Here is a 13,363-nt window from a genome sequence, read left to right on the forward strand (position 1 = left end):
ATTGATTAAAATAACATTCTCTAAGGCCGGTATTCATAGTCGAATCTTATATTTAAGACCGTCTTAAGTTTATCTGAAGATGCTGTATGAATCATTTCATTGGCTATGGAGTATCTGAAGATACACTTAAGACGGTCTTAAATATAAGATTCGACTATGAATACCGGCCTAACAATAATATATTCAAGTGGCATAAATCGTAAAAGTATACAATTATCTTAGAGGACTTGAGATTAATGATTCTTTTTGTCATCTCGAAGTCACTTTTGTGTCATTTTTGTCCAGATAACTTTTAAGTGATGAATAAAGTCATAATGATGTCATCATGATGTCATTATGAGCTTTCTGTTCTACCTGGGTCACATGCATATGGCATTAATTTCGAAATACAAAATAAAATTATCAGTAACATGGATGAATTTATAAAGAAATGCGGGTTGGCGAAAAAACAAGTTTGATGCAATTCCAGAAAGGAATTTTATTGTGCAATAAATCATTGCAAGAAATATTTCTTTATATACAACATAAATACGCTTCTGAAACATTCATTTAGTTAATCAATTAAAATATATAAATAATTATTAATAAATGAAAATTTATAGAATAAGGAACGTTTATAACGATACTAATAATTATTTTAATACAATTGTACAACTGAATGCATTAAATTATTATTATAAATAATTTACGCATGAGGTTATAAGAATTAAAATTAAATTAATAATTTTAGAACTTGTATTAGCATTGGAATTTTGGTAAAGCAATGGATAAACCATAAGTTAAATAAAAGATCATTGTAAGAAGAATAATTAATAATGAAGAATGAATATTTAATTTGAGAGATTTAATATTGAAGGCAATCAGTAGCGGCAACTTTGACGTTAAAATTCGGAGAATAATCAGTGTCCATTGACTTGACCAAAAGTCACAATAGATACTTCGATAATTTCATTCGGAGAATTTTAAGTTGACTGAAAATCATACCAGATACCTTGATTAACGGAGAAATTTCTATTGACCATAAGTCCTAACAGCTCATGCGATAAAATTGTACTGAGAATTTTATGTTGAACTTTAAGGCGATCTTGGAGTTGCTAGTGAACTATTTTTTCACTAGCTCTCGTTACAGTGACCGTCCGCTAGCGACACCACCGACAGACTTGACAACTACCGACAGAATTGCTGGCGAAATGCGGCAACGTACAATACAAGCAAGCAACCGTGTACGTGAGCGCGCCGCGCTTCGGCCAACTTCGGGGCAGTAGCAAGCACAATATAGCTATAGCGGGCTGACAGCAGACTTCGCCGTCGCTCGTAAAATCAGTCTAGGCTTCTTTAGCATATCTTGTCGCTCATGTCTCTCTCTCTCTTTCTCACTCTCTCTCTCATCGTATTTATTTTATTAATAATCGTTCAAATAAAATGTATAATAAATATGTTCTGTACAACAATATATATAATAAGTAAAGAGTGAAGAGAACAGAAAGATTAATGATAATTAATGAATAATAGAATAATAGAATAAATAAGTAATAGAAATCCAATATTGGCTCTTGGTCAATATGTACGCCTTTTGCACAAAAAAGTTGCGTCATTAATTTAAAAGTATAAAACTATTAATTATAAGTATACTTATTATTGTTAAAAGAAAAATAGATTTATAAAGTAATTTACAAATTACTTTTAAATTAACTAAAATGTTATTTGTTTCGTAAAAAGTATTTTGTTAGTATATACTTTTTACGTTGTTAATACCAAATACATATGTATTAAAATTAAAGGAAGAAATTGTTACTCAACGGAAACCGCGAGAAGGTGATCATGGTCTCTTCCATCAGGAGGAAATACAAAACATTTCTTTTTCTAATATTGCAATAATAAAAATTGATGTAATATTAAAGAAAAGAATGTTTTGCATTTCCAAATAATGTGGACAGAATAGGATAGGTAGAGAGGATAGATAGAAAAAAGGATAAATAGAAAAGATAGATAGAAAGAAAGGATAGATAGAAAGAAAAGATAGATAGAAAGAAAGAATGGAAGAAAAGATAGATAGAAAGAAAGGATGGAAGAAAAGATAAATAGAAAAAATAGAAAAAAGATAGAAAGCATAGGTAGATAGATAGATTAAAGAATAGAACAAATAGAAAAAGGCAATGCATAGAGAACATTATAATTATTATAAAGCCATTTTACACGCAATGTATATCAGATGTAATTCAGAACAGAATTCGGAACAGAAAGCTTATTAAAAAGAGAACGTTTAAAATATATTAGAAGTACATCTATAAATCAATAAATAACTCATCTAATATACCGTACAAAAAATATAAATAGCATTAATGAAATTATATCCTTCATTCGTCGAGTGAATTATAGATTGGGTAAAGTGACCTTTACACAGCAAGTACTAAATCATTTTGACCGAGTTTCGAGTTTTTAAACTATAATATCGAATTCGTTATGTTGAAAACGATTACGGAGTTCTCATAACAATCTTGAAGAGAATATAATTACTGAAAAGTCTAAGAATTCCACAATTCTATTTTTAACATGAACGAAATATTAATTTAAAGATAACTCAGAACGGTCGAAAATAATTTAGTACTTCTCGTATTTAAAGGAAAAAAGTGCATATGCCTTTTATTTAATATAATACTTAAAATGATATGTATAATACATTCGAAATTACGCCTAAGCTATAATTACTGCGGCTGCTATGATTTATTATTAAAGTTAGCAAGACATGTACGTTAGATAAATAAGTTAATGTAATGGAAACAACAGCAATAAAACTTGATTTATTTACCACAGAGAGGTCATCATTATGTGCAAAATAACATATCTATTTTGCATATAACAATCTGTGAGAAATAAAATGTTTCTTATTATTTGTTGTTTTCAATCAATCAATTATATATTTGTCTTGCTATAATTTTTTGAACTGTTGAAAACACATTACAGATAGACATGCAAAAGTCTCAGCAAATTTATTTAATATTAATCAATATATCTCCCATGAAATGTCTCTTGTGAGAGTAATAAAGCTTTCGTACGTTTTAAATGTCTGTGTGAATCGGTTATCTCATATCAATATATTTTTGCAGTACGTACCTTAACAAATAAACAATTGTTTTACTTCTTAACAATTATCACTTTTAACGCAATTAACTTTCTAATAATAAAGTACAGTTTGTTGCAAAACTGTATTGATATGAGATAACCGATTCACACAGACATTTAAAACGTACGAAAGCTTTATTACTCTCACAAGAGACATTTCATGGGAGATATATTGATTAATATTAAATAAATTTGCTGAGACTTTTGCATGTCTATCTGTAATGTGTTTTCAACAGTTCAAAAAATTATAGCAAGACAAATATATAATTGATTGATTGAAAACAACAAATAATAAGAAACATTTTATTTCTCACAGATTGTTATATGCAAAATAGATATGTTATTTTGCACATAATGATGACCTCTCTGTGGTAAATAAATCAAGTTTTATTGCTGTTGTTTCCATTACATTAACTTATTTATCTAACGTACATGTCTTGCTAACTTTAATAATAAATCATAGCAGCCGCAGTAATTATAGCTTAGGCGTAATTTCGAATGTATTATACATATCATTTTAAGTATTATATTAGGTAAAAGGCATGTACACTTTTTTCCTTTAAATACGAAAAGTATTAAATTCTTTTCGACCGTTGTGAGTCTTTAAACTACTATTTCGTTCATGTTAAAAATAGAATTGTGGAATTCTTAGACTTTTCAGTAATTATTCTCTTCAGATTGTTATAGGAACTCTGTAATCGTTTTTAACATAACAAATTCGGTATTAGTTTAAAAACTCGAAACTCAGTCAAAAACGATTTAATACTTTACCCAATGTATAATTCGCGACAGATGAAAGATATAATTCCATTAATGCTTTTATGTATCTTGTATAGTATATTAAATGATTTATTTATTTATTTATTTAGTTATTTATGTATAGATGTACTTCTAATATATTTCAAACATTCTCTTCTTAATACGCTTTCTAAGCTTTTCGAATTATGTCCTAAATTGTACATCGAGTGTAAAATGGCTTTATAATAATTATAATGTTATCTATGCATTGCCTTTTTCTATGCTCTATTCTTTATATCTACCTATCTATCTATGCTTTCTATCTTTTTTCTATTTTTTCTATCTATTTTTTCTATCTTTTCTTCCATCCTTTCTTTCTATGTATCTTTTCTTTCTATATCTGGCTTTGTTGTACATGCCAGATCACAAGTTGATCGCATCTGGCTTTGTTGTACAGTTTTTATGTTGGGAAAAGCGTCAGTTCCTTACTTTGTAAAATAGTAAGAAAATGACGTCTCATTCGTTTCATGTCATTGGAATATTTTTTCTCGCATGGATCTTTTCCCAACGCTACAGCTGTAGCAAAGGCGGCATCATAAATACCACAACTCGTACTATTATGGTTGTGTTTGCACCTTTTCAAAAATTATATTGCTCACGTTTATTAGTGGGAAACGTTTGCGAATATAATCTTTATCCTTTACTGCTAATTTGTTATATGTACAGCCGGGTATGCATGCAGTTTGGAATCGTCAAAGAAAATGCACCGCCAATGATCGGTACAATTCCCTCTAATTATTTGAATGCTCATGTCGCTATTACTAGCGTCAATGAGCTGAGGAGATTCCAGGTACTGCACGCTTTGTGTCTCGAAAGGAGACGTCTCTCTGACGATGCGTAAAAATGTATCTAAAAAGATTCATCAGTCACTTTGCTGTGCAGAGGTAAAATATTCTGCTCCAGCAAAGAGAGAGGAACATTTGTCTCGTTGAGAGTTTTTTTAATAATTCTTGCATCTTCTTGAGAATTGTATTGAGTAATAGTGAACGATATAAGTTAAAATAAAGGTGATACTTGTAGTTGTGACGCATAGCGTGGCATATTAGGTGTAGCGTCTCGCGCAATCATGAGTTTCAGTTTGTCACGGGTTCGATTCCTGGTATATGTGTTTTTTTATTAAACAATGTACGTATTATACTAATATACAAGAGATATTTGTCATATTATATGAATTTTTTAAATCATGTACTACATATATATACATGCAAGTGTAAAGAATGACTGACGAATGCATACATCTATATTTTTAATTTTGATTTCCTCTTTATGCATCTCGTATGTATCTCGTTACATTTATGTGAGAAAGTATTGCTTCATATATAAAGGAAAAGTTATGGTATGTAATACATATGATTAATAAAATTCATATAATATAATAAATACTTCTAGCATATTAGCATAATATACATTATATAATAAAAAAAGGATATAGATCAGATACGTATTAAAAAATACATTTATACAAAAAAACATATATAATAGTAATCGTGTATTACATACTACATACTTTCATTGAATATACAAAGCAACACTCTCTCACTTTCAAGGGGAGGTCGCGAGCTGGGGCACACGGAATTAAATAATTTTTTTATGTTGAATAAAATGTATGTCTGTACGTAAATATGTACGTACAGCATATGTACAGACATACATTTTACTCTTGGCCCTGATTTCACGCAAATCGTATGCATCAAAAGTTTTGCAGAAACGTATCTTTTTTACTACGCGCGAAAACTTTCTTTTAAAAGCGCCCTAATAATCCTTCATTCTATCCCGAGTCGGGGTCATTCATATTTTGTACGTACAAAGTGCATAAAGTATTGTATTGTAGAAAATATAAAGCATATGCTGGTGCGGGGGCCAGAGGCGTGTATCGCGGCACTGATACCGGCACGGTCCCGTATTCCACGTCTATCATTGCCGTAGCGTATCGTCCGTCGCGTTGTTGCCACAATTTGCTTTTTTCCTTCTGGATATGTGGCAACGCCGGTCCCAGCGCCCGAATACGCGCCCGTCGAGGGGACATATCGAGTAGCGCCATCTCTCGCAATATCGAGCAACTAATCTTGTAGTCTGCATGACTCTTGGCCACGATTTCACGCAAATCGTATGGCCAAAATTTTTGCAGAAACGTGTCTTTTTTACTACGCTTCAAAACTTACTTTTAAAAGCACCCTAATAATACTTCATTCTATCCCGAGTGGTGGTCACTCATATTTTGTACGTACAAAGTGCATAACTTTTACATTAAGCAAATTATTGTACGGGTGAGACTATAGTCTATATATAGAAGCCGATAACAAAACTGTAATTTTTAACTTTTTTCCGTTTTTGGCATTAAGTCGAGTGGCCACCACTCCGTTATTGTTTCTACTTTAATCGTGGAAAAGGATTTTTCATTCTATGCAATCAATAGAAAGATAAGTTTATGTGAAAATTTGGATGTATGTTTAGTTCCCTAGCCACTCCAGGATCGCCTTAAGAGAAAAATAATTTTATCTAACCGAAGCATTAAGCTCATCGTCCCCACTAGACCTACCAAGGTTATGGCCCCACCATGAACAATTTTAAGAGTAGGGATCCAATCATTAAGCGAGGCGTAGCCTCCCTACTATTGTAGCTTTCGGTTTAATTATAAGGTCCCCACTTTTTGTAACCCCTTCTTGAGCAATAGGGACTCAGTCCCCACTTTTTCTAAATTTTAGTATAAGACTGGTGCAGCAGCAAGAGAGAGACACTTAATCATTAACTTTCTTACTTCTCAATTCATTCAGTCGCTTTGTAGCGTAAAATCGCTAACGAAGCGTCATCATAACATAGAACCAGTATAGTCGCTTGGTAGCGTTTAAGTCGCCAACATAAGCGTTGTTATAAATTAGAGTCAGTGAAGTTTATTACTTTTACTTTATTCTTTTGCTGCTACTTTATGAAGTGCTTCCTGGCCTGAGGGTCCAGATTCCTACGAACACTTGTGAGTAGATTAATATCAAGTTTGCAATCATTATATACCCACTACTCTTAATTATTGTCATACGATTCATACGATTATTCTATATTCATACGACATTTGTATTTAACACTGTGTAACACAATTACATTATACCTATATTCAGTCACAGATTTACTTATTAATTTCATTGTTTGTTTTACAATTTTGCATTTAAATATATTTGTATTCAATTATTGTGTATCTAAGAATAAATAGAATATCATTAATCATTTAATTATATACTTAATCAATTGTTACTTTTACCTACGTTAGTTAACTTGAAATTTAGTCGCCTGGTCAAGCGTTAAACCGTTTACTAAGCGTTTGTTAAAAATTTAATTGATGTAATTGATTGTATGTCTTTTAAATTACCTACAATTTATTTCTTTAACCCTTTCACTTTTCGACTTTAATTCAGTCGCTTGTATATAGCGTTATCAATCCTTTAAGTACTTTAATTATTCATAAAGCGTTTAAGTTGCTTATACATTATTTAATTAAAATCTTTATTTGATTTAAGTATCTGTAAGGCCGGATCTACAATAGGTGTAGTAAGCTTTAAGCCGTTAAGGCCGTGGCACACGAAAAAACTTAAGCAGTAAGACTTAAAACTTAAGAGATGCGACCAATCACTTCGAGAATGTAAGCAGCCATTTTGAAACTTAAAACTTGTGATTGGTCGCATCTCTTAAGTTTTAAGTCTTACTGCTTAAGTTTTTTCGTGTGCCACGGCCATAAGAAATTGACCAATCTCAGTGGAATATGAGGAGAAAGATCGACTGTGATTGATCAATTTCTTACGACTTGAGGCTTACTACACCTATTGTAGACCCGGGCTAAGGCGTATAATTCGCCTGTGGTACGATTATTTTATTAATATACGTTAATTAATATATGCTACTTTACTTAAACTACTTACTACTTATACTACTTATAGTTAAACTACTAGGCGTTTAATCCGCCTATGGTACAACTCTGTTATTGACTCATACTACTACTACTTATAATCATACTACTAGCGTTTAATCCGCTTGTGGTATGACTCCTTTATGCTTATATTACTTATGGTTATACTACTAGGCGTTTAATCCGCTTGTGGTACTTCTTTTTTAACTTATACTACTTATAGTTATACTACTAGGCGTTTAACCCCCTAGTGGTACAACTCCTTTATTGACTCATACTACTTATACCTATACTACTTACCTTTGGCTATACTACTAGGCGTCTAACCTGGCTGTACATTTGTATTGAATAATACTTACGATCAATTAGTTTGGTTATAACCTATAATTTGTTCATTTTTACATTTTATTAATTACATATTGAGAGCGTCAATTCGCTCTTTAATCCAAGATACTGTAAGCAGCGACATTCGCTGTAGTTCATCCTATTAATCCATTTCGGAGCGGAAGATCGCTCTAGGCCTATTCTTAAATTACTATTCCAGATTTTTCACATTATTTCCAAGCATAACAATTTATTATATATATAATTTGAAGAATATACAAAGACATACACCACTGAGGAAATAAAATTGATTTATTACTTAATAAAATTTTAAGCAAATTATTACTATTAACAATCTTTTCTTTACACCTTATAGATATAAAAAAAGAGGAAGAATATTAAAGAAATTACAAAAAATATGGAAAATAAATCTGAGATAAAGGTAAGTACTTAAGCGATCACCCGCTTTAAGGAGCAAAAAGCCGCTCTAAGTACATTAAGAACCTTGTTTTTATTTATATAGATGGTAAGGAAAAGGCGCCATAGGGCAGGGCGTCGTAAGAAGGAGAGGATTGAATATCTTCAAAAAATACGTCGAGAACAATATTCGGAATTTCTGGAGAATCTTAATAGATCAGACCATCGTCTCGAGCAAAACACCAACCAGCTTTCTTCAACATCAACCGAGGGCAAGGAGCTGCCCTTAACTCCATCACCCACCAGCAGCAATTTTCCTCATCAACCTCCCTCAGAACATCCGCCGAGTCTGAGGACCCAGCCGCCGGATTCCCATCACTCGCTGCTTTCTGGCAGTATTTGTATCTATTGTTACGTATCTTATATTAACATTGTATTTGATTTACACACAGATGTCTATACTATACTAGATCGCTAACCTGGTCAAAAGAACTGAGGCCGGCCGGATCTCCGTTCCGTCTTTACAGAATCAAAAAGATTAAAACGTTCTCTTTTATTACGCTTCTAAAGTCACTTCGAAAAGCTTCATTATATTTCTTTATTTTATTCCGAGAGGGCATGGATGCAATTTTGTGCGTACAACTTGCCAAATTTTTGTAAAAAGCATTTTATTGTGCAAATGGCAGCACCATCGCGAAGAAGTTCACTAGCAGCTCCAGCATCCCCTTAAGCATGGTGTAAATATACAAGGTGAAGCAATCTCGTGGATACACAGTGGGTCAACCAATCAGAAGTGGTCCAAACTGGCCGAAGCCCATTGTCCCGAACGTTTTGGACCATTTCTGATTGGTTCTCTGTTCCGCCATTATGCGCAATGCTTCACCTTGTATATCTACACCATGCTCTTAAGGTGCTTTTTCATGCTGACGCTCGACGCTCATTTTTAGCGTCAAAACAGGTCACGTGATCAAAATTGACCATTATCCAGCGTTAATTTTGATCACGTGACCTGTTTTGACGTTAAAAATGAGCGTCGAGCGTCAGCATGAAATAGCACCTTTAGAATATGAATGAGTAGGCCACGTGATAAGAGGTCTGTTCTTTTTAGCTGCACTGCTGAACTAATGCAATACGTTAAAGTGAGACAAGTATATTTTTTCTCACTCTAACTTATTGCACCAGTTCAGCAGTGCAGCTAAAAAGAACAGACCTAAGATCAGCTGTATCGTACCTCCCTCCACCTTTCGCGTAAAAATGGCTACCGCGTTAAGATTGAAGCACGTTGTTAATTTAGGAAGATTTCTTTTGAGATCGCTGAGCAGAAATTTGCAGCAGGAATTAATCCAAGTGCAATGTCAACGATTATCTGGTTTGTTAAACCTGCTCCTGGCATGACTAGATATTCAGCAAAAACATTGTATAAAATATTTCGTTATATACTTTAAAGTTACACCGTGCCGCTATTATTGCATTATTAGACATTTTTCATGAACAAAATTAAATTGTCCTAATTTACAGTCGTTACCAACAATCATGTAAGACATTGGTCCTCTCAACCAGAGACTCAAAGTACAGAATATCATAGTATCATAAAAGACACAGAGAAAAGTATAGGTAATATTAAATACGAATTAAAAATAGTTAAGAAAATATTATTTGTTGAATAAATATAAGAGATGAAATATTCCGTTATGTCTCAGGTGAAAGTGCTAAACATGAGTTTCAATCGGAGACACAAATGTTGTTGCAGATCGTTGCCAAGTCTTTGTATTCAGACAAGGAGGTAATGCAACGACGATTCCTCAAAGGTTGTCGCTTCTTCTTGTATAACAATAATTAATTTACTTGCCAGGTATTTGTACGGGAGCTTGTTTCAAATGCCAGTGATGCATTAGAGAAGTTGAGGTATTTATGCCTAAGCGACAATGACGCTACACGGGCAGCTGGCGATAGAAGTTTGGAAATACATATCGGCACTGACAAGCAAAGTCGTACTCTCACGATTCAAGATACCGGCGTAGGAATGACCAAGGAGGAATTAATATCCAATTTGGGCACTATTGCTCGATCTGGTTCCAAGGCAAGCTGATTTTATTTCCCTTCAATTTTGTAAAATATTAAATCTTTTTAAAAAATTACTCAAGATTGAAATACAAAGTATTCATTTTGTAGGCATTTCTTGAACAATTAAAAGAAAACTCCAGTAATACTTCCAAAATCATTGGACAATTCGGTGTCGGATTTTATAGTGCTTTTATGGTTGCGGATAAGGTGGAAGTATTTACAAAGTCTTTTGCGAGCGATGCTGAAGGTCTTTATTGGACCTCAGATGGGTAAGTTTCAGAATAAAGTATTATGCCTAATTAAAATTATTTCGATATAATAATATAATGATGTAACACATAGCTCAGGTACTTTTGACATTTCAAATGCGGACGGCGTGCAGCCTGGTACAAAAATCGTTATACACCTGAAACCAGATAGTCGAGAATTCAGTGACGAGAATACCATCAATCGTGAGTCTATTAGTAACAGAAGTTATATTAATAATAAAAAATATATTTTCCTCATATCTATTAAATGCATTTCGCTCAGGCATTATCAATAAGTACAGCAATTTCGTCGGCAGTCCCATTTTCGTGAACGGGAAGAGGGCTAACACGATCCAGGTATTATTTCGTACTTACAGGCGTCTCGTTTTATCTAATTAAATAAATATAATTATATTTATGTTTCCTTTCACATGACAGTTTCACTCGATTTTCAGCCGTTGTGGATGTTCGATCCGAAGGACGTTACGCCGCTGCAGCACGCGGAGTTTTATCGATTCGTAGGAAATTGCATCGACGCCCCGAGATTCATCCTGCACTACTCAACGGACGTGCCGTTGAGTATTAAGGCTCTGTTGTACTTTCCGGAGGAGAAGCCCGGACTGTTCGATATGGCGAGAGACACTACCAGCGGAGTCTCGCTCTACAGCCGGAAGATCCTGATTAAGAGCAGGGCGGAAAACATCTTGCCGAAATGGCTGCGTTTCGTTAAAGGCGTGGTCGACTCGGAAGACATACCATTGAATTTGAGCCGCGAGCTGCTACAAAATAGTATATTAATCGGGTAAGAGTGGATAATGACTCGTAGTTCTTATTATTTCTTATAAATATAATTTAAATCCATTGAATTTTTGCAGGAAATTGCGAAATGTGCTGACCGCGCGTATCCTAAAATTTCTGCACGAGCGATCTACGAAACAGCCGGACGACTACACCGAGTTCTACAGGGCCTATGGATTGTTCTTGAAGGAGGGCATCATTACGAGTGCCGATCAATCTGAAAGGGTAACGACCGCTACATCGCGCATTCGTAGTGTCGAAAATATATCTGGATTTTTAATTTGTCAATCTTTTATCGTAGGAAGACATAGGCAGACTCTTACGGTTTGAATCCTCTGCCGCTACGCCAGGAGAGTTAGTTAGTCTGCCACAGTACTGCGGTCGTTTAGCAAAAGACCAGAAGGATATATACTACTTATCAGCGCCGAGGTACAGTAAAAAACACAAAGAACCAAATTAACTGGTAACTCAATCTAAGTCACCTACAAAATTCACATTACAGTCGAGCTCTGGCTGAGCAGTCACCGTATTACGAATCCCTGAAGAAACGAAACATCGAGGTTCTCTTCTGCTACGAACCGTACGATGAGTTGGTGCTGATGCATCTAAAACAATACAAATCCAATTTCCTGACGTCCGTGGAGAAGGAGATGCGAGACGACACGGAGGCAAACAAGCCGGAGAATTTAGGTCGGAAAGAGATAAAACGGAATTATTAATTTCCCGAATTTACGTGATAATCGTATGTGTATCTGTGTACACGTCACGTGTGAAATTATGTGAAATGATCCTTTCGGCAGGTGTCATAAACAAAGTCGAATTAGACAATCTCGTCGACTACATGAAGAAGATCCTGCAGAAGAAGGCGTACGACGTCAAGATGACGAATCGCTTGGAGTCGCATCCCTGCGTCGTGACCGTGCAGGACATGGCGAGCGCGAGGCATTTCATCCGCACGCAAAGCCACCAGATGAACGAGGAGATGCGCTACTCCATTCTTCAACCGCGCTTCGAGATCAATCCAAATCATCCTCTCGTCAAGAAGCTGTGCAAGCTGACAACCACTGACACGGAACTAGCTGATCGTTTGATACAACAGGTACATACATTGCATCCACGAAATATCAGAGTACCTGAAAAGTAATTTTAAATGCACTGTCATGTAATAGATTATTCATTGTTGCAGCTGTTCACTGGTGCCATGGTCGGAGCTGGTCTGATCGAAGATCCGCGCATATTGTTAACACCAATGAACGAATTACTCACGTTGGTACTACAGAAACATTGATCATTAAATCCGATACAGAGGAAAACTTGAAATCGCGATGGAGAAGCAGAGAATAATAGTGATTCCGTGATTGGTAAATGAATATTTCCTTTTCTGGATTTCTTTTGATCTGAAAATTTGATCACGCAAATCGGTTGATCAGTGATAACTCGAAAGTAACAAAGCGGGAAGTCGGGAAGGAATAACTTATTGTAGGCAAGATTGGTTTCTTTATTACAATAGGTTGATCTTGTACAAATTAATTATAGCCTTACAATAATAACAAGTCAAGTTCCTCATTTCTCTTGAAAGATTTCGTGATATCGATATGTATTCTATTAGCAGAGCTAGTTGTGGCGAATTTAGAAATTGTACCCATGTTTCCCACATTCTTTCCACAATTCATGTGTTTTGGGAAGTTGTACGGTT

At 34.4% G+C, this 13,363-nt stretch overlaps 1 protein-coding gene across 1 annotated transcript; it reads left to right on the forward strand.

The window, feature by feature from the left end:
* The first annotated feature begins 9,784 nt into the window (after nt 1-9,784).
* LOC105279316 (heat shock protein 75 kDa, mitochondrial) lies at nt 9,785-13,110 on the forward strand. Its single transcript, XM_011338990.3, has 13 exons — nt 9,785-9,926; nt 10,076-10,171; nt 10,258-10,340; nt 10,410-10,637; nt 10,730-10,890; nt 10,964-11,073; nt 11,153-11,226; nt 11,325-11,671; nt 11,745-11,892; nt 11,969-12,096; nt 12,170-12,357; nt 12,468-12,766; nt 12,854-13,110. Exons 1-13 carry the CDS (start codon nt 9,812-9,814, stop codon nt 12,953-12,955), a joined length of 2,079 nt encoding a protein of 692 aa, XP_011337292.1. The 5' UTR covers nt 9,785-9,811; the 3' UTR covers nt 12,956-13,110.
* The last annotated feature ends 253 nt before the right edge of the window (nt 13,111-13,363 follow it).

The sequence above is a fragment of the Ooceraea biroi genome, chromosome 5 (assembly GCF_003672135.1).
Source record: "Ooceraea biroi isolate clonal line C1 chromosome 5, Obir_v5.4, whole genome shotgun sequence".
NCBI lineage: Eukaryota > Metazoa > Arthropoda > Insecta > Hymenoptera > Formicidae > Ooceraea > Ooceraea biroi.